We start from the raw sequence: 22,309 nt of genomic DNA, 5'->3' as shown, positions 1-22,309 counted from the left end.
TATGTTTTCATGAGGATGAAAGAACACAGTGAAAGAGGTATTTATTAACTGTAGCTAATCAACACTTTAGTACAGCTTTTGTAGTGGGCAATTTGGTTATCTCCTACTAAAATATTAAGTGTATCTATATTTTTTGACCTATCCCTTTTAAGAATTTATTCTACCGGAAATGTAAGAATGTAACTATACGTAAAAGGATGGTTAGTGCATCACTTTAAGATAACAAAAGGGAACTGATCAAATATACAACTATAACATAATTCTATAGCCACTGAAAAGAATGAGATGGATCTGCTTGTACACAAGTTGAAAATGTCTAAAGTATATACTAAGAGAGGAAAGCATTATTTAATGTGATCCAACTTTTATGTAATTTTCTAAGTGCCTTCATACACATATTTATTTCTATTTACACAAAGAAAACAGATCACATGTATGAAAATGATAATAGTGCCTACAGGTTAGGTTGCTATGTTGCCTGACTTTTTTTTAAGTTATTACTTTTGTAAACATAAAAGCTTATTACCCTAATAAATAAAACTTTACTATTTACTACAAGTCTTCTCCAAAACTGAAACAATATACTGAGGTTTCTGCCATAATGTAATAAATTGTAATTGCTCTCATGCCCTCAGCTTACACCCTGTGTCCTTATTTTTTCTTTCTCATTTATATAATCTGATACATTATTTCATGCTTCTTTCTTAGTTCTACTCAGTTATGGCTCCTTCTTGAACGACTTAACTTTTCCTTAGCATTAAGTAAGAGTGACTTCTTTTAAATCAATACTAATGATACTGTGCAAAATAAAGGACCATTCCCATTCAAACAATAACTTTGCTCTATTAAATACAGAAATGCATCACCTCTCCTCAATATCAAGACTAGCCCTCCAGATTAGCCCTCCAGATTAGGGGAAGAAAGTTACTATTTTTTAAAATCTATTAATCTGAAATCTACAAATATCTTCAAGATCAGTTTTATTGAACACACTTCACAGTGAAGTATTACTATAAGCTTAACTGGAAAATGGTTTATTGGACAGGATACTGGGGTTAAGAATCAGACTTCTAATATGACCTCCTCTACTGTAATCTTCTATAAAGTACTTAAATATATTAAACAAAATCTGTAGAATTTAGTTTTGGTAAGCTCCAAATGAATCACCTCATGATTCATTTGGAATGACACAGGACATTTAAATATAGCTTTAAAATTTCTTGAATAACTAAGAGACTACTTCTACATTTGTATTAAATTTTCTATTTCAGTAAAGTAATTTAACATCTCAAGAGAGAACAATTTAAAGGAACATATTTGGGATCTTTAAGCAATAGGGAACTCAGAAAAATGTTGAACAGAATATTTCTGCAGAAGCCAGATTCCCCTCAAGCCAGGCCTTTATAGCTACCAGGGTCACCAATATCCCTTTAAGAATGCTTCAGTGGCTTTTTCCTGAAGTCTCATCATATATCCTAAAAAATAATCTGTATACTAGGTTTTATCAGATAGAGAAGCACTGACTATATCATTCATATTATTACTTCATGTGCCCAGAAGACTGTTATTTAAGGCATAGCAAAAAATAAATTCATCATCTACATTCAAGATTAGAAAGAACCTTAAATACAAAGCAGCAATGAAAGGAATTAAGGATAAACAGAAGGGCATTCCAGGTTTATGAACTGGAAACAATGCATTACAACAGCAGTACTCCCCAAATTGAATATAGATTCAATGCAATCCCTATAAAAATCCTAGTTGCCTTTTCTGCAGAAACTGATGAGCTTATATTAAGACTCAGACAGAAATACAAGGGGCCCAGAATAGCCAAAACAATCTTGAAAAATAAGGGAGTTGAAGAACTCATACTTCCCAATTTCAGAACTTACATCTGAGTAACAATATTCAAGACAGTATCATACTAACATAAGGACAGAGACAGATCAACAGAAAAGAATTTAGAGTTTACAAATAAAGTTTACATTCATTTTCAACAAAAATGTCAAGACCATTCCATCAGGAAAGAAGAGTCTTTTCAACAAGAGATGCTGGGACAACAGGATATCCATATTCAAAAGAATGAATTTGGGCCTATATCTCACACCTTACACAAAAATTAATTCAAAATGGATCAAAAACTAAATGTAGGAGTTAAAACTGAAAAACTCTTAGAAAAATTTAAATGTAAATCTTTGTGACCTTGGATTAAGCAATGTTTTTTTAGACATAATGCCAAAAGTATAAGCAACCAAAGAAAAAAATAGACAAACTGGACTTCATCAAAATTTAACATTTATTCTTCAAAGGATACCATCAAAAAAGACAAGCCAGAGGAGGGGAAATATTTACAAATCATATATAAGGGACTAGTGCCAAGAATATACTAAAAAAAAAAAAAAACCTCTTGCAAGTGAACAATAAAAACACAACCTAATTAAAAAACAAGCAAAGGATTTGAACATTTTTCCAAAGAAGATATAATACAAATGGCCAATCTGCACATTAAAAGATGCTCAACATTATTAACCATTAGGGAAATAAAAACTAAAATCACAATGATACACCACTTCACACCTACCAGCATAGCTATTAAAAAAAAAGAGAGAAAAGTATTGAAATAATGTGGACAAAATGGAACTTGTGCACATTGTTGGTGGGAATGTAAAATGCTTTGTAAAATTTCAATTGTTTTGAAAAATGGTCTGGCAGCTCCACAAAAGCTAAACATAAGTGTTACCATAAGATCCAGCAATTGCTTCCAGGTATGTACCACCTAAGAGAAATGAAAAGACGATCCACCATAACACTTGTACATTAATGCTCATAGCAACATTAATCCTAATAGCCAAAAACTAGAAACCACTCAAATGTCCATTAGCTGAGGAATAAACAAGTAGTAAAATCCATGCAAAAGAATACTATTCAGCCATATAAAAGAATAGTGATATATGCTACAACTTGATTATGCTAAGTGAAAGAAACCAGAGACAGAAGGCCACATATTACATGATTCCATTTATATGAAATGCCCAGAATAGGCAAATCCAGAGACAGAAAGTAGATTTGTGGTTGCCAAGGACTGGAGGAAGAGGGAAATGGGAAATGACTGCTGATGGATATGGGGTTTCTTAATGGAAAAATGATTTTGGGATTAGACAGTAATGATCTTGTACCTTATAAATACATTAAAAACGACAATGTACACTTTAAAATGGTGAAGTTAATGTGTGAATTCTATCTCAATAAAGCTGTTAAAAATTATAAAGAACTTTAAATAATCTTAGTGCAAACAGTATCTCCTATACTTCAAAGAAAACTGAAATTCACCTTTTAAAACTGGCCTAAAATCCCATAATTCATAATCTGTTTTACATCTACATTCTAATAATGTTTTACATTTCAAAATATTCAAATCCATTCAAGTTTTTAAAAAAGGGAAAGCTTATTAACTCACCCTCTTTTCACTTTTGTGAAATCAAATGCAACTTGTCTGTACGAAACTGCTTTTTCATTTAGATATCTACTGTATCGCCTAATAAATGTAGACATGTCATATCCTGTAAGAAAAGAAATAGGAAAAGTTTTCATAAATTATCAAAATCCCAATTTTCTAACAAACCTATTCGTTTTACCCAATGGCCATAATGTCTTGATATCCCAACTCAATTTAGTGATACATATTAAGTCACTAATGAGAAGTATCACATATTAAAGTGTATAAGACTTCACATTTTTTAAGTTAGATATGTCACAATGTGGCTTCAAAAAACATTCCCCCTTAAAATTGTTTTAAATAATAATTGTCTTACTTCTGGTCAGCATTCCTATCTTATATTTATCTGAAATTGGAAAAACATGTTCTTATACTACTTGACCTCACAACTCAAATTTAACATACTACAGAACCACACACACACCAATTCTCCTCAAATCATTAAGCAATTCTGTAATTTTCACACTTAAAAATCTTTATTGCTGTCATTCAGAACAAGCATAACTTATAAGTGCCAACTTTATATTTACACAAAATTACTGCACAGTACAATGAAAGAAATGGCAATATGCAGCTTAAGGTATAACAATTATATGAATGTTTTCAATAAACTTTCTAAATGAATACCTAAATAATCATTCTAAGATTTTGTTTCATCAGTCATGAGATTTGAAATTTCAGCAATGTAAGATCTAACTGATGTTATATCAAAAAAAAAAAGATTTGTATTTTAGTTATTGCCTGGTTTAAGGAAGTTATAAATGTTTGCTACTCACTGAAAAGAAGATCCATCTTATTTAGCTCATCATCAAATTTAACTATACCTGATAACCTCTCCTACTTTAAAAAGACAATACCAAAACAACCAAAAAATGTAAACTGACTGGACATCATCACCGATTCACTTATTCAGCAAATATTTCTTGGTTGCCTACTAAGTGCCACTGGAAAAAGCAGTGAATAGGGAAAAAAAATTACTTTCTTTATATATTCTCACAATTACTAGTGTATTTTATAAGGTATTACATACTCACAATCCCTCAGCTCTTTAGTTCATATTGTTCCCTCCACCTGACTCTACACCCTTCTCTCTGATGGAGGAAATGACTCTGATCCTTCAAGGCTCGGTCTCTGAAACTTTCCCTGAACTGTTTGTGCTCCCACATTAGTCTTACTCATAGATATTTGATGACCACAGTGTCTATTTGACTCACTAGACTAGAAGCTTATCTCTATTTATATACACCCCGGACTATATATACACCTATAAATATATTTACATATTTATTATATTTTAATATACCAGACTCCATCCAACAAAATACATCAGCAATCAAAATTACTTTTTTAAAACCACTGAATATGCTTTCAATATTGTTTCAGTCTTATTTTTATAATCTCTTTAGACTATGAGCCTAAAAATTGTTCTTTACATAAAAGGAATGAAGGTCTTAAAACTTTATTACCAGAAGTACTTAATTTTTAAATTCCACCTTAAGAATCTGGAAAATAAGAAACAAACAAAAAAACCCACTTAAGGACAAATGCATATGCTTGTGCTCTAGGGTAGTGGTTTGCATATTGTTGCCCAAAGACTCCTAAAAGCTTAAATGAACTGAATAAGGGCCAGGAACCAGAAATAAAAAGATGAGCAGGAAGAGTTTCTTCCACGTCCCGCAAAACAGAGCAGCTCTAGTTTATCTGTTATATTTATCTGGCTTCTATTTAAATCTTATTTGAAAAGGGGATACTATTACTTCATTTTTTTCTTAACTACTTAGAACAGCATATCTCTCGTTAAAGTAAAATCAGTCCTGTAATACTTGGTCCTATGTACAGATGACTGGCCTTCCAAAATCTTTAGAAGATATGATACTCAGTTCATTCTAATTAATACTTGCATCTGCCATAAGTGAACAAGTACTGAACTGGACAGTCCATAACCCAAACACAGATTATCACTAAATTCCATTGATTTTATCTCAACAGCCACAATTCAGGCCTTCAGTAACTCTCTGTTAGATGACCAAAACAATGACCAGAAAGATAATCCTAACAGTCTCAATGTCTTCAAGGCTTCAGTCACTCTAATCTGACCCATACTGAGAAAGGGTGCTTTCTTTATAACATACACTTCTTCTCTTCTCTCTCAAGTCAAAAAACTTTGGTGGTTTGTCACCACATAACAAAATCCCAACTCTATCAAAACCTTCTGTGCCTAGTTATGGCTCCAAACAGTTTCTTGAGGGCTGCTCTCCAAAACATCACCCATACGTTCTATTCATACTCATTTGCTCTATAAACCTTAAATACTCCATGTTCCTTCATATCTATGTACATCTGTGTACCTATGCTTAAGCCAACTCATGTCCTCAACCATCTTTCAAAGCCCAACACAAATTTCACATTTTTTAAAGACATGAATTTCCAGATTGAGCCCTACTGGTGAATATTCCAAGTGATCTGGTATGTCCTTATGAGGTTCTTCCTCAGGTTGACACTCTATAATGCTAAAGGCCTAGTTATGGAACTAAGTATAACAGAACCCATTAAGACAGAATGTGCATGTGGGGAAGGCAGTACAGCACAGAGCAGACAAGTATCTTACTATGCTGATGGACAGTGAATGCAATGGTGTGGCAGGAGACTCAATAATATGGGTGAATGTAGTAACCACTGCATGTTGCTCATGTGAAACCTTCATAAGATTACATATCAATGATACCTTAATTTAAAAAAAAAGAATGTGGAGAACTACAACACCAGATTACAGTTATTTCAAGTTACTGAATTACAAGTAAAATAAACAAAACAAGAAATTATCGATGAGCAATTCATCTGAGGAACACACTACACTTACCTTTGCTACAAAAATACATGGTATTCACTACATTTCTTAGAATAAAAGCATTAAATCACAGTAACAGTGAAAGCAGATACTTACTTACAAAACATTTTCTGTGTGCCAGGCATTGTTCTAGGAACTTTACATTTATTTACTAGGTTAAGCCTCAGGACAACCCTACAGAGTATGTGTTATCACTATTCCTGATTTTACAGACACCAAGAGGTGAAGTAAATTGCTCAAGTTCATGCAGCTGGTAAGTGGTAGATATGGGATTCAAACCCAGGCAGTCCAGTTGCAGAATCCATGCTCTCGAACCACTATTCTTACACTGCTTCTCAAAAGAGATCTGAGTATCAAGTACTGAAACCAATTTTAATCACATGAAAAGACAGTTTTCCTTCCCTACAAACTTCACTGAAATATAACAGCATATGTTCTAAAAGACAAGAGTTCAACTCTGCAGTAATCATCACATGGGGTCACTCCTGATTTTCTATAATGAATAAGTTGCCTTTACCTTGTAATCCACTTTTATCCAAAAAATTGCTTAAGTTAAACAATGTGTTTCTTGAAGCCAAATACTGAATAAAACGCTGGAAAAAAAAAAAAATCATGTCAAATTAAGGTACTGCCATCTAATAAACTCCAATTTGAAAATTCGGAGGAAAAGTTATGATTAACACATTCCATTAAGTTTATCTAGTTTAAATTTCTCATCCTCAGTCCTCCTATTAACTAGTTACCAAACCTAAAATCATAATACTTATTTTTCACTAGCATACAGGAATTTATTAAAGCCTAATGCCCACAGCTATGGCATTAGAGTCAAAATAAAAGGAAATAGGCACTTTTAAACTGAAACCAGTAATTCTGGCTTTATTGATGCATATTATAGAACTATCGCTACCATACTCAGGTGGCAATATTTATCTTAAACAGCTACCTGGTGACCCAAATTTTTCTGGCTTTAAAACAAAATACTTGTAATCATACAGAAGAACATTATGACATTTTCTACACACTTTCCAGATTAAGCACATTACCATATTCACTTCAGATCTTCCTACAGAATCAAAACATAGACTTCAAAGACATGTACTTTCAATCCCATCCTCCTCCCTCCCTCTTCAGAGGCAATCAGTTTTCTGAAGCAGGATTACATATCATTCCCACACATTTTTACAATTTTACTACATATATAAGTATAAACTGTACATAATTTTGTTTTCTATTTTAACTTTACAGAAATACATTGTAGTGTACTTATTCTTTTCCAATGTGCTTTTTAATAATTTCTTTTCAAGAATTATCCATTTGGAGTATGTAGATCTAGCACTCTAGATAATAATCTACATTCATTTTAGAAGTTGTTCTAGTATTTCAGTGAACTACTTTACCATTATGCATCTATTTCTTCATACATATTTAAGTTATTTCCAATTTCACTACTAACAATGTTTCACTAACATCTTTATACTTGGTTTCCATGTTCAACCACACAAGTTTCTCATGATACATTAGGGTTGAACTGTTGGGTCAGAATGTTTCTAAGTTCATTATCTCAAAATACTGTAAAAATGCTCTCCACAGTGCAGACCACATAGCACTACCTTAACTTCCTTTTCTATATAACCTCTAACACAGGTAGCTAAAACAACTTTTCATTTTCTTAGGATTTCCCTTTTCTTATTGCAAATGTATGCAGAGGTTACTATTAATTAGGATGTAGGAACATCATCACTCCCTTTACTCAATCTTGTTCATCTGAGATCACCCCAAACTAACCAACCAAGACTCTGAAAAACAATTCATAAATAAAAGGCTCATGTTTCAATTACCCTAAAACAACCTGTTTCAAAAAAGTTAAAATATCCTAGGACAATATTAAACTGTGATTTCTGTAAGCTTTGATAATTCTTTGTTGTGGGGGCAGCGGGGACTGTCTTGTACATTTTAAGACATTTAGAAGCATCCCTGGCCTCTACCTACTAGATGCCAGTAGCATCCCCTACACTTGTGACAAATGCCCAGGGCAGGGCAGGGGGCCAGGTAGGGAGGATCATCATTCTCCTGCCCTGCCTATGGTATTCCCACCACCACAGCATAGTGAAGTCCTCTGCATACTCTCTCGCAGATTAACAACACCGATCAATGTAAAAACCTTAGGGTTGTACAAACTAGCATTTAAAAAAAATGAGCAGAGCATCAGAGTTGTCTTAGCTGCTTAAGGGAAGCTAAACATGGGTTTAGTTAAAAACCATAGTGAAATGCTATCTTTCTCCTATCAGTCAATTATAAGGAATGACAGTCAAGTTTCTGTTCTCTGCTTTGATTCAAGGTTTTACTTCTAGTATTATCACCTTATTTATAACTTCTGAAAGTCACTACTGATAATTTGCCTCTTTATTAATTAGCACTTATAGCTGGTTATAAAAAAACACATTTTTTTAAAAAAGTGTAAAGTACATATAAGCCTGAAGTTCTTTGGAATAAATGATCATTACCTTAAGTAAACACATTCCTGATAAACTATTATCTTAGTTAAAATCAAAATGTGTCAAGTTACACTGAAGCAAGTATATCCAAACATTTGTTGACTCTGTATACACTTAGTTATAATCAATTAGAAAGCAAATGAGTAACATATATCTTTAAAAATGGTCATATCTGTTGACTAAGTAATTTATATTTCAGGTAACACTACTGGAAATAACTTAAAAACTACAAACATCATTCAATGTGGTGCTATAACAGTGAATAATTAGAACACTTAATTTCCAACAAGAGGAACAGTTAGGAAAATTATGGAATATATGACCAATTATGTAGTCCTTAAATACAAAGAATAAAGAATATGGAGATGCTTATAGTGTGATATAAAAAAGCTAAATGTAATATTTTATCTAAATTGTGATTATAGCTATAAAAAACATTTTTGGACAGGAATCAGAAGGGAACACCAAAATGTGCAAACAGTAAGATCTGTTCCAATGATAAAAGTTGTGGGGTAAACTCCTTCCTGTTTTAATACTGAACTTCAATGATGTTCTATTGTTATCTGTCAAAGGTGAAAGCAGACTCTCCTGACTGAAAACCCCAAAATAATGAACAATGTGATAGATGTCAGTAAGTCATTAGTCTCAGAAGTGTAATATCAATGACTGCATTCTCTTTCCATTGTTACGGGAACTCTCTCTCAGCAACCAGAGAGCTGCACTTTTTTAAAGGCACATACTAATGCAGATTTATCTAGCTGCATTCAAATATCCTTTTCACAATTTTAGACATTTCTTTTAATACAAATTTTATAGTAAGTATACAGGACTGATAAACCACTTAAGGTAAGAACTTAAAAAATTAGCTGCTAGGCTATCATGGAAAACAAGATGATTCTCTCCAAACACTACAATGAAAAGTTTATGCATCTTGTTACCCTTCGGGGCAAAGACTTCAGACACCCATCTCTGCATAAGAAAGCATTCTTCAATCAGTCCCTCTCAGGAATATGCCATCTTAAACCTCAATATCACAGTCTTGAACTATATGCAAAGTGCTTCCACAGACAACTACGACAGAAATCTGACTGGGCTATAAAAAAAAAGCAAATGGACATAGACAAACATATAGGCTATATACAAGGCCTGCAAAGATGAGTGTTGCTTAAAGAACCAACCACCAGGCATTCATTTTTACTTCTTGAATAAAGATACCATTATTGAAGTCCTCTATACTCTGGCCCACTTTCTGCTTTCTGGCTTACAGACACCATCTGTCCTCAAATTGTAGGATCTACAATTACGTTTCTGCCTAAGTACCTTGCCCTTTTATCCTGTATTATTTGAAATGCTGAAGGCATCCCTGAAGTTTCAGTGGGAGAAACAAGCTGAATAATCAATCATTACACGAGTATGCTTGTTAACCAAAAATTCTGCTTACCTCATTTCCATACACCATCAAATGATGAGTTGTAATGAGAGATTTGAAGACCACCACCCAACTACTGTTAGTAGTTCTTTCAAATAAACTGTCTGCCAACTGTGGGATGTTCACATTCATCTCATTTGTACACTGAATTAAGTCTGTAAAAAAAAAAAAAAAGATTAATTTACTCTCTGGCTTTAATTTATTGTTAATGTCAGACCTGCAGACTAACAGGTGAAAGAGCTAACAATGTGGAGAATATACTTATTGTTAATAGATAGTTTGGAAAAATTGTTAAAATTCTCTCGGGGTGACCACTATAAATACACCTGAGAATTAAACAAGATAATGATCAGGATCACATAAATGATCATTAATACCAGAAAGTAAATCAAATGTCCTCAGGGAATAATTCACCCTCAAGTATTTATCCCAAAAGGAATTGTTTCAAGGCCTTCAGTTCTCTTGCTACTATTCATAAACTTTCAAACTTACAGTATTAGTATTGTTCATCTCTATTTTTAAAAAAGTTTTAATGTTATACACATAAAGGCATGAACAAGCTACAAGTCAAACTACCTTTACTAACACCTTTCCTAAAATGTTGTGTTTGCACTAATCAGAAGAGTGGATGTGTGATCTGTGAACGGGCAGAATCTCTGTTTGTTTATATAAAATAATTCTCATTCTTCTCTCCCTTCAGTTCTGAGTTTGCTCAGATATTAGTTGATAATCAGCTAACAAACAAAACTGAAAATGGACTGAATTTCCAAATAAATGATCCAGGAACTCAACTCAATATTATTCTGAAAATAGTCGCAACAATGTAAGTTCCAATTTTATATTTTGAACTGGAAAGCACTATTATAAAATAGTCTAATACAGAACTGTTTCAGCATCAAAATTGAAAAAAGGTTCTTAAAAGATATGTTTCACCTCCAATCTGTTAAGCATTATTGGCAAATTCAATTAAGAAAATACAGAATGTGAGCCAATTTAGAGAAGGAAGACCAAGAAATGAGTGGTTTTAAAGTATATACAAAACAAAATGTATAAATAGCTCAGCTGTAACTACCAGGAAAGTGAAAACATCAAGCTTATTCATGACTCATTAGCAGTTTGTCCACTTAACCTTCAGGGCATAACAATTAAACAGGAATTCAAGTAACTTAAGTTGGTCTTGATTTACTAGCAAGGAACATCAATGCAACTGCAATATAATGAGTCACAAGAAATATATGTTTGGTCACTTATATGACCAAACATGTATTTCCCGGGTATATTCTGGTTTGCATCCACAGTTCTGAAAACACTGCAGTCTTAAAGGTGAATTGGGGTGTCTTGCACGTTAATGACTTTTGGACCCCACCCAAGGGCAGGGAGGCTGAATCAGCCAATGGCCAATAATTTAGTCAATCATGACTACCAACTAAGCCATCACAAAAATCCCTGAGAAGAGCTTATCACTCTCTTGGATCCTGCTTCTGTGTCAGAGCTTCTAGGTTTGGGGAATCAGAATGCTTCCACATGACACCAACCCAAGCCCCAGGCTCCAGGAGGATAGAAGCTCCTTTACGTTGGACCTTGCCCCTATGTATCTCTTCACAGGGCTGTTAACTTGTATCCTTTACAGTATTATTAAACTGGTAAATGTGTTCTCCTGAGTTCTGTGAGCTGCTCTAGCAAATTAATCGAACCTAAGGGGGAGGTCTTGGGAACCTCCAAATCTGTAGCCAGTAGGACAGAAGCACAGGAATGTGTGACCAGCATGTGGACTGGGTGGTAGAAGGCAGTCTTGTAGGACCTGGGGAGCCCTTAACCTGGGAAATCTGGTGCTGTCTCTGAGCACCTGCCCATCAGAACTGAGTTATCGGACATCTTGATGGTGTTCAAGATGCTTGGCATTGTGTGTGGAAAGGCCCCCCTCCTGCACACCCATTGGAATTGGGTGCAGGAACCCAAAAGGCATTGTTCTATTACTGCTATGTAATATACTATTATAGTTGGATATAGAAAAACACCCACAGCAACTATGACCATTTATCTGCTTACAATCTTTCTAAAATATTTGTTGTAATGGTCACATTTCATAAACAAATTCTAGATAAGCCATTACCCTAGCCAACAATGCTTAAAAGAACAAAGCACAAAACAGTCAAACAGAGTGCCCATGGAATAGGAGAATGACACAAGGCTTTCACAAATCAGACTACTTGCAACAAAAACCTAAATACTATATTCAACTTGGTGTGTGCAGTTCAGCTTCTGATAGTAAAAATAGAATTTGATCTCTACCTTCCATGAATCTTCTTCAGTAGTATTTGATACCTGTCCTATGACACTGACTATATTGTACTTGCCTTATTCTCAAAAGCTACGCTTTCTCTATTTCTCGAAATGTAATCTAATCAGGGCAAGGTCTATCTATGCCTTGCTTATTTTGAATCCTTTAAAGTTCAAGCACAGTGATCAACTATACTTCAATAAAAAATATATCAACAAAAAAAACTTTTAGTAAAACTTCAAGCACAGTGGTCAAGTTCTGAACTCGATGATGATATTCCTAGCTTCACTTTTCTTCCTACATTTATCTTTTTTATTTTCCTATGTCCCTCCAGAAATCATCTGAATAAGCTACTCAATTCTTAAACGTAACAGTTAATTCCTCATGATGGCATCAACAGCATTTCACTCCTCAGAATCTTGGTTTTTAGCTTTCAAAACTGAGTCTGTCACAGAATTTCTTCTCACAATACTGCCCTGAAGGTAGAACCGTACTGTGTGTTTATATACACTCCCTAGAGCCTATCAGTAATCAAGTCTTCTACACCTCCAGCAATTCCACCTTATCTCCATCCCACTGTCACTGCCAAAGCCAGAGTTCAGATTCTATTTATTTCATAACTAGGATACCACCTCTCAATGAACTACTCAGAAATTAGGGAGGGAGATTATCCTGTTGAGGGGGTTTACTGGTACTTACCACCAAGAATGAGGGAGACTAACTGTCCTGCAGGGCAAAATCTGAAATTCAAAACTGCCCCATCCTAAACCGGCCCCACCAAGAAACGTTGGACGGGCTGCCTCTTCATTTCCGACGCCTGATTTGGGATCTCACCCACCCCATACCACCAAACATTCTTTGAACTGGCCACAGAAGATCACAGAACAACACGGACTGTCACTGCCTACCCTCAATGATTCCCCCACTGCTTGATGGCATACATTTTGTTCTTGTCAATATCCTCTTTGAATCTTAGCTTCCAACAACAGAACCACTTTCCAGTTTTCAGTGATGTACCTTGCTGTTTCATCTCAGCCTTTCCATTCTTGCTCAATCTTCAAAGTGAAAGATTTCTTCCTCTCTGTGAAGTCTTCCAGTCCACAGTCACTAAAACTGGCACATAATTCTGTACTATAGAAGTCTTTTATGCTGTAACTACTTACTTCCAAATCATTTCATTTTACTGGGAAGACATTAAAACAAGCCTGCAAACATTTTTGTTAGTAATTTCCACATTCTTCATCAGAGCTAAGTAGACTGCTTAATTAGTAAGATGGAGTCTGATATTAAATGAAGCCAAATATATAGACTTCTGTTTCAACAACTATTGTTTCATACATATCAAAAATATATATTCTATCTATGCTATATTCCCTTTGCGATCATCTCTCCCCTGTGCACCATTTTGCTTCAGTTACACTGACATCTATCTCCTTTGCAATGCTTCCCACAAGCCAAGTACTCTTACCTCAGGTGCTCAGCATCTTCTGCCTACATCTCTCTTCTCCCGGTACCTACACTTCTTGCTCCCACACTTGATTCCTATGGATCTTAGCTCAAATGTCACCTTATCAGATGAACTTCTCTGAATATTTGTACAATAACAAAGCCTTAGGGCACTCCTGTACCTCCAAACCATCACCTGGCCCCTTACTCTGCTTTCTCTCCAAAGCACTTACAATCACCTAACTTACCTTGTTTAATACTTTTGTCTCCCAATTAAAATATAAGTTTCTTGTGGGAAGGGCTCTGTCTTGTCCTTTATGTACTCCCAAGGGCACTGTCCCCAGGATAGTGCCTCACATTCAGTGATCACTCATAACTCTGAATGAACACATGCATTTTAGTATGCATATGGACAATCCTAACATGACTTAAAAAAAAACAAAAATGGTATTTTTAACATAGACTAAACCAACAATCTACAACTATTTGCACAACCTGCTAATCCCAAAAGGCTGGAAAAAGTCTGAGCTCATTACTTATGAAACTTTTCAAATTTCATGTTAAAGGGGATCTAACAAATAATGGTTTCTATTGTAAGGCTGGTTTTTATTGTAATGCTTATGAAAACCATAGTATGCTTTAGAAATAACCACATAAAAAAAATGGAATACCATAAGCTAATGTAACACTCTACATATGACAGGAAAAATAAAATAAGAATTCATGCTGAGGTTATGAATCTAGAGCAGACTAAATGCAAAACCAAAGTTATACAAATATTACTGGGAGAAAAAACACTGAATGGATACACAAACTCTGCAGAATATACTTCCCCATTGTACTTTACCTCAACTAGTCATTTTCTCCATTCAGTAATTTCTCCTCTGCACAATGTTTCTACTACAGTAGTAACTGAAAATGCTTCCAAGTCTAAGCTCCAACAACTCCAGAAGGAAAATGTTTTCCCCATCTCTGACTAACCAAAAACAAATCATTTCAAACAAAAATCTAGCATATCATGAGAATGATATTGCTTTTCTCATTCTGGATCCACATTTCATTTCCTAAAAACCACAGACTTGGCATTATATTTCCCTTACCAATCAAAAGGGTTCCAAAGTAGAAATATCTTATATATTCTTTTAGTTATTTACTTTAAGAATATAAAAACTGAAATACTTTTTTAATATTACATTATTAGCAATTCCAAAAACACCAAAAAAAGTTGCAACATGGCATGAAAGTTCTTTTGCTTTAGTTATAGGTGAGAATTTACAAGGTTTTCTAGTATTTAAGGTCAGGAATAAACTGGCCAACCATGGAAATGGGAGCAGTTTCCCAAAAAGACGGGAAGGAACCAATCACTATTACACAGACAAAACGCTCTCACTTTTATTTAATAGGCCCTCCAACAAACAATGCCCAGGGTTAAGTAGATGGTAGCCGTAAGTAAGGCACTTGCCCATAGGTGAGGTCACAGGAGCTCAATACTAAGTGACACATTTATGAACAAAATTAACATTTTATAATATGAATCTTAGGAACATATATACTAAGTGGATACCCACCTAGCTAAATTTAGTGCAAGTCCTAAATGTCTAATTTGAAACAAATACAATAAGAGAAGTAATTAAGTACAAAACTGTGTTTTTGTATTCAGGGAAAAATGTTCAGCAAAGTACCAAAAATTTACAAATAACTGGTTACTAGATGTTTTCATTAGCCTTATAGCCACATTCCTAGTGCAGGCCACAAGCCTGGAGAGATTTCCCCTGGCTAAAACTTCACCAACTTTAGAAACTTAGGCCACTTAGGGTTCACTTCCACAGCAAGTCAGGCATGAACCACTGGCAGAATGTAGAGGCCTTGAGTTTTATGCTGATACCTAGTGGATTTTCTAATAAACTTGGTTAAAACATTATTTTAAAAAAATACATATATAAATATTTCTTAATCATTTAGCCATGTTATTCTCTCTTTTAAAAGGGTCACTTTGAAAGATACTTTGCTATTTGTGTATGTTCACCTTTTAAGATTATTTTTGGAACTATATATTAAGAAAGTACTAAAAAAATATTAACAAGTACTGCTCTTTTCCTTTTCAGTGTTTTATATACTTATGTCATATTCATTAGCATATAGTCAGCATTTTGAATATGATTTTTTTTCTGCATTTTTTTTCCCCTTTTTACCCTTTGACCCCCTTCACCCACTTCTCCCACCCAAGGCAGGCACCAATCTGTTCTTTGAAATTTGCTTTTCTTTGGTGAGAATCCCCATGAAAGAGAGATCATATGTTACTTATCTTCTGTCTGACTTATTTCACTTAGCAGAATGCCTTCCAGGTACATCCACATTGTTGCAAATAGCAAACTTTATTATTTTCTATAACTCACAATTTCTTTATCCATTCATCCACTGATGGGCACTTGGGTTGTTTCCATATCCTGACTATTGTACATAATGCTGCAATGAACATAGGGGTGCAGGTGTCTTTTTGAGTTAGTGTTTTTGTTTTCTTCATATAGCCAAACGTAGAATTACTGGATTAATATAGTAGTTCTCTATATTGTTTTCCACAGTGGTTGCACCAATTTATATTCCCACCAACAGTGCACAAGGGTTCTCTTTTCTCCACATCCTCACCAACACATTATTTTTTATCTTTTTGATAATAGCCATTTTAATGGTGTGAGGTGGTATCTCATTGTGATTTTTATCTACATTTCCCTAATGATTAATTATGTTGACCATCTTTTCACATACCTATTGGCCAGCTGTACGTCTTCTTTGCAAAAGGCTATTCAAATCTTCTGCCTGTATTTTAATTGGACTGTTTTTTGGCTATTGATTGTATGAGTTCTTTACATATTTTGGTTACTAGCCCCTTATTGGATACATGATTTGCAAATATTTTCTCCCATTTAGTAGGCAGCCTTTTCATATTGTTGATGGTTTCCTTTGCTGTGCAGCTTTTTAGTACAACATAGTCCCATATTTATTTTTGCTTTTGTTGCTTTTACTTTTGTTGTCAGATTCAAAAAATCATCACCACGACCAATGTCAAGGAGCTTACCACGTTATGTTTTCTTCCGAGTTTAATGGTTTCAGGTCTTATGCTCACATTTTTAATCCATTTTGAGTTAACTTTGATGTACAGTGTAAAATAGTGGTCAAGTTTCATTCTTTTGGACATGGCTGTCCAGTTTTCTCAACACCATTTATTGAAGACACTGCCCTTTCTCCACTGCATATGCTTGGCTCCTGTCATAAATTAATTGATCATAAACGTGTGGGTTTATTTCTGGGCTCTCTACTCCACTGATCTGTGTGCCTGCTTTTAAATCAATGCCACAGTTTTAATCACTACAGCTTTGTAATATAGCTTAGAAGTAAAGGAATGTGATGCTTCCAGCTTTGTCCTTCTTTCTCAAGATTGCTTTGGCTCTGTGTAGTTTTTTGTGGTTCAATATATATTTTAGGATTATTCTTTCTGGGAAAAATGCTCCTTTTTCTTGGAATTTTTTTTTTTTTTTGAGAGGGCATCTCTCATATTTATTGATCATATCGTTGTTAACAACAATAAAATTCTGTATAGGTTTTTTAATTTTAATAGGGATTGCACCAAAACTATATATTGCTTTGGGCAGTATGGACATTTTAACAATATGATTTTTCCAATCCATGAACATGGAATATCTTTCCATTTATGTGTGTCTTCTTCAAAAACTCTTTCATTAATGTCTTACAGTTTTCAATATACAGGTATTTTACTTCCTCGGTTAAATTAATTCCCAGGTTTTTATTCTTTGTGATGCAACTGTAAATGGGATTTTATTTCTTTTTCTGATACTGTTATTAATGTACTGAAACACAGCAGATTTTTGCCAACTGATTTTGTATCCTGACACTTCACTGAATTTATTATCAGTTCTAATCATTTTTTGAAGGAGTCTTTAGGGTTTACTGTACATAATAACGTACAATCTGCAAACAGTGACAGTTTTACTTGTTCACTTCCAACTGTACGTCTTTTATTTCATTTTCCTGCCTAATTCATCTGGCTAGGAATACACTATGTTGAATAGAAGTGGCAAGAATGGCATCCTTCTCTTGTTGCTGATCTCAGAGGAAAGGCTTTCAGGTTTTCGAATATAATGTTAGTCGTGGGCTTGTGAAAGATACTCTTTTTGCAAATGCCTTCAGAATCATTTTACTAATATAAGATTACTTTCTCAGTCACCTAGAAAATTGGAGATACACTCAATTTGGAGGACAAATTAACTCGTCCATCAAATATTGCTTCACTGACCAGATCTTTGAAAATTTTCTTGGGTAGTGATACAAATAAAAGGAACAAACGTTCACCAATAAAATTAACTAAAGGATACAGAATAATTTCTGAACTTAAGAAATGAAGTATCAGCAACATTTTCACTTATCAAAAAACTGAAAGTATTTAGAAAACATGCAAGCTGAAGTTAAGACTTAAACCAAAAGAAATTATGCACACACAGAGGCACAACTACCTTTGTCCTAAGCATCAAGTGTTTAGGAAATGAAAATAGTTTTGTATCTTACTCCATTCAATTTTTTGTGTAAGGGGTCACAGAGCATGACCCAAATTAAGGCATAACTGTTATATTTTTTCTTTAAAGTTTGTGGGGTACTCTGTGAGAAACACAATGTATGCTTTTACATAATTTCCATTAGAATAACTAAAAAATATGGTCTTCAAAGACTGATTTGCACCTTAAGAAATAAATCTAACATATTAATTAGATGTTAAGGTAAAAACTAGGGAAAGAGAGGGGCGGAAGATGGCGGTGTGAGTAGAGCAGCGGAAATCTCCTCCCAAAACAACATATATCTATGAAAATACAACAAAGACAACCCTTCCTAGAATAAAGACCAGAGGACACAGGACAATATTCAGACCACATCCGCACCTGAGAGAACCCAGCGCCTCGCGAAGGGGGTAAGATACAAGCCCCGGCCCCGCGGGAGCCGAGCGCCCCTCCCCCCAGCTCCCGGCGGGAGAAGAGCAGGCAGAGCGGGAGGGAGACGGAGCCCAGGACTGCCGAACACCCAGCCCCAGCCATCCAGGCCAGAGTGCAGGGCGCTCGATACTAGGAAAACAGGGCAGCAAGAACAGTGAGCAGGCACTGGAGGCTGGGCGACAGAGGACATAAGAAAAGGGCGCGACCATTTTTTTTTTTTTGCTTTTTTGCTGTTTTGTTTTGGCGAGCGCTTTTTGGAAGTCTTAAAGGGATAGGGACCCCAATACTAGGGAAACAGGGCAGAAAGACCGGTGAGCAGAGGCCTGAGGCTGGCACCGGAGAATAAAGAAAAATGAACAACCACCTTTTTTTTTTTTTTAATTAAAAACTTTTTTTTTTAATTAAAAAATTTTTTTTTCTTTTTTTTTTTTTTGGTGGTCGTTGTTTTGTTTTGGCGGGTGCTTTTTGGAAGTCTTAAAGGGGCAGGGCGGCTCACTTAATCCAGAGGTAGGGAATCTGGGATCTGTGGGCACCCTAACCCCTGCGCTGCAGGGAGCAGGGAGGCCCCTTGCGGAGATAAATAGCCTCCCAGCAGCTCCTGCTCCAACGCAACTCCACCATTTTGGAGTAGCTGCCGGAGCCAGGCCACGCCCACAGCAACAGTGGAGATTAACTCCATAGCAGCCGGGCAGGAAGCAGAAACCCTGTCTGCGCAGCTGCGCAGCACAAGCCACTAGAGGTCGCTGTTCTCCCAGGAGAGGAGGGCCACAAACCAACAAGAAAGGAAGTCCTTCCAGCCGTCACTCGTCCCAGTTCTGCAGACTATTCCTATCACCATGAAAAAAGGCAAAGCTACAGGCAGACAAAGATCACAGAGACAACACCAGAGAAGGAGACAGACCTAACCAGTCTTCCTGAAAAAGAATTCAAAATAACAATCATAAACATGCTGACAGAGATGCAGAGAAATACGCAAGAGAAATGGGATGAAGTCCGGAGGGAGATAACAGATGCCAGAAAGGAGATCGCAGAAATGAAACAAACTCTGGAAGGGTTTATAAGCAGAATGGATAGAATGCAAGAGGCCAGTGATGGAATTGAAATCAGAGAACAGGAACGCATAGAAGCTGACATAGAGAGAGACAAAAGGATCTCCAGAAATGAAACAATATTAAGAGAACTGTGTGACCAATCCAAAAGGAACAATATCCGTATTATAGGGGTCCCAGAAGAAGAAGAGAGAGGAAAAGAGATGGAAAGTATCTTAGAAGAAATAATTGCTGAAAACTTCCCCACACTGGGGGAGGAAGTAATCGAACAGACCACGGAAATACACAGAACCCCCAACAGAAAGGATCCAAGAAGGGCAACACCAAGACACGTAATAATTAAAATGGCAAAAATCAAGGACAAGGAAAGAGTGTTAAAGGCAGCTAAAGAGAAAAAGGTCACCTATAAAGGGAAACCCATCAGGCTAACATCAGATTTCTCAACAGAAACCCTACAGGCCAGAAGAGAATGGCATGATATATTTAATACAATGAAACAGAAAGGCCTTGAACCAAGGATACTGAATCCAGCACGACTATCATTCAAATATGACGGTGGAATTAAACAATTCCCAGACAAACAAAAGCTGAGGGAATTTGCTTTCCACAAACCACCTCTACAGAACATCTTACAGGGACTGCTCTAGATGGGAGCACTCCTAGAAAGAGCACAGCACAAAACACCCAACATATGAAGAATCGAGGAGGAGGAACAAGAAGGGAGAGAAGAAAAGAATCTCCAGACAGTGTATATAACAGCTCAATAAGCGAGCTAAGTTAGGCAGTAAGATACTAAAGAGGCTAACCTTGAACCTTTGGTAACCACGAATTTAAAGCCTGCAATGGCAGTAAGTACATATCTTTCAATAGTCACCCTAAATGTTAATGGGTTGAATGCACCAATCAAAAGACACAGAGTAACAGAATGGATAAAAAAGCAAGACCCATCTATATGCTGCTTACAAGAAACTCACCTCAAACCCAAAGACATGTACAGACTAAAAGTCAAGGGATGGAAAAACATATTTCAAGCAAACAACAGTGAGAAGAAAGCAGGGGTTGCAGTACTAATATCAGACAAAATAGACTTCAAAACAAAGAAAGTAACAAGAGATAAAGAAGGACACTACATAATGATAAAGGGCTCAGTCAAACAAGAGGATATAACCATTCTAAATATATATGCACCCAACACAGGAGCACCAGCATATGTGAAACAAATACTAACAGAACTAAAGTGGGATACAGACTGCAATGCATTCATTCTAGGAGACTTCAACACACCACTCACCCCAAAGGATAGATCCACTGGGCAGAAAATAAGTAAGGACACGGAAGCACTGAACAACACAGTAGAGCAGATGGACCTAATAGACATCTATAGAACTCTACATCCAAAAGCAGCGGGATATACATACTTCTCAAGTGCACATGGAACATTCTCCAGAATAGACCACATACTAGGCCACAAAAAGAGCCTCAGAAAATTCCAAAAGATTGAAATCCTACCAACCAACTTTTCAGACCACAAAGGCATAAAACTAGAAATAAACTGTACAAAGAAAGCAAAGAGGATCACAAACACATGGAGGCTTAACAACACGTTCCTAAATAATCAATGGATCAATGACCAAATCAAAATGGAGATCCAGCAATATATGGAAACAAATGACAACAACAACACTAAGCCCCAACTTCTGTGGGACACAGCAAAAGCAGTCTTAAGAGGAAAGTATATAGCAATCCAAGCATATTTAAAAAAGGAAGAGCAATCCCAAATGAATGGTCTAATGTCACAATTATCGAAATTGGAAAAAGAAGAACAGATGAGGCCTAAGGTCAGCAGAAGGAGGGACATAATAAAGATCAGAGAAGAAATAAATAAAATTGAGAAGAATAAAACAATAGCAAAAATCAATGAAACCAAGAGCTGGTTCTTTGAGAAAATAAACAAAATAGATAAGCCTCTAGCCAGACTTATTAAGAGGAAAAGAGAGTCAACACAAATCAACAGTATCAGAAACGAGAAAGGAAAAATCACGACGGACCCCGCAGAAATACAAAGAATTATTAGAGAATACTATGAAAACCTACATGCTAACAAGCTGGGAAACCTAGGAGAAATGGACAACCTCCTAGAAAAATACAACCTTCCAAGACTGACCCAAAAAGAAACAGAAAATCTAAACAGACCAATTACCAGCAACGAAATTGAAGCGGTAATCAAAAAACTACCAAAGAACAAAACCCCCGGGCCAGATGGAT

General features: G+C 35.6%; 1 protein-coding gene across 15 annotated transcripts in view; it reads right to left on the bottom strand.

The window, feature by feature from the left end:
• The window catches only part of PICALM (phosphatidylinositol binding clathrin assembly protein), a 121,258-nt gene that overhangs the window by 72,039 nt on the left and 26,910 nt on the right, over positions 1–22,309 (bottom strand). For 13 of the 15 annotated variants that reach the window (XM_057507159.1, XM_057507158.1, XM_057507157.1 and 10 more), the window contains exons 2-4: positions 10,281–10,423; positions 6,862–6,937; positions 3,458–3,560 (exon numbers count right to left, since the gene is read on the bottom strand). The exons of 1 other annotated variant lie outside the window; for it this stretch is intronic. In XM_057507159.1, coding sequence (XP_057363142.1) covers positions 3,458–3,560; positions 6,862–6,937; positions 10,281–10,423 — 322 coding nt within the window. The remainder of the gene's footprint in view (positions 1–3,457; positions 3,561–6,861; positions 6,938–10,280; positions 10,424–22,309) is intronic. One more of the 15 variants, XM_057507162.1, reaches the window with a different exon arrangement.

Source organism: Manis pentadactyla, chromosome 9 (assembly GCF_030020395.1).
Source record: "Manis pentadactyla isolate mManPen7 chromosome 9, mManPen7.hap1, whole genome shotgun sequence".
Lineage (NCBI taxonomy): Eukaryota > Metazoa > Chordata > Mammalia > Pholidota > Manidae > Manis > Manis pentadactyla.
The sequence above is the reverse complement of the archived record's forward strand: the minus strand, read 5'-3'. Positions and strand labels throughout refer to the sequence as shown.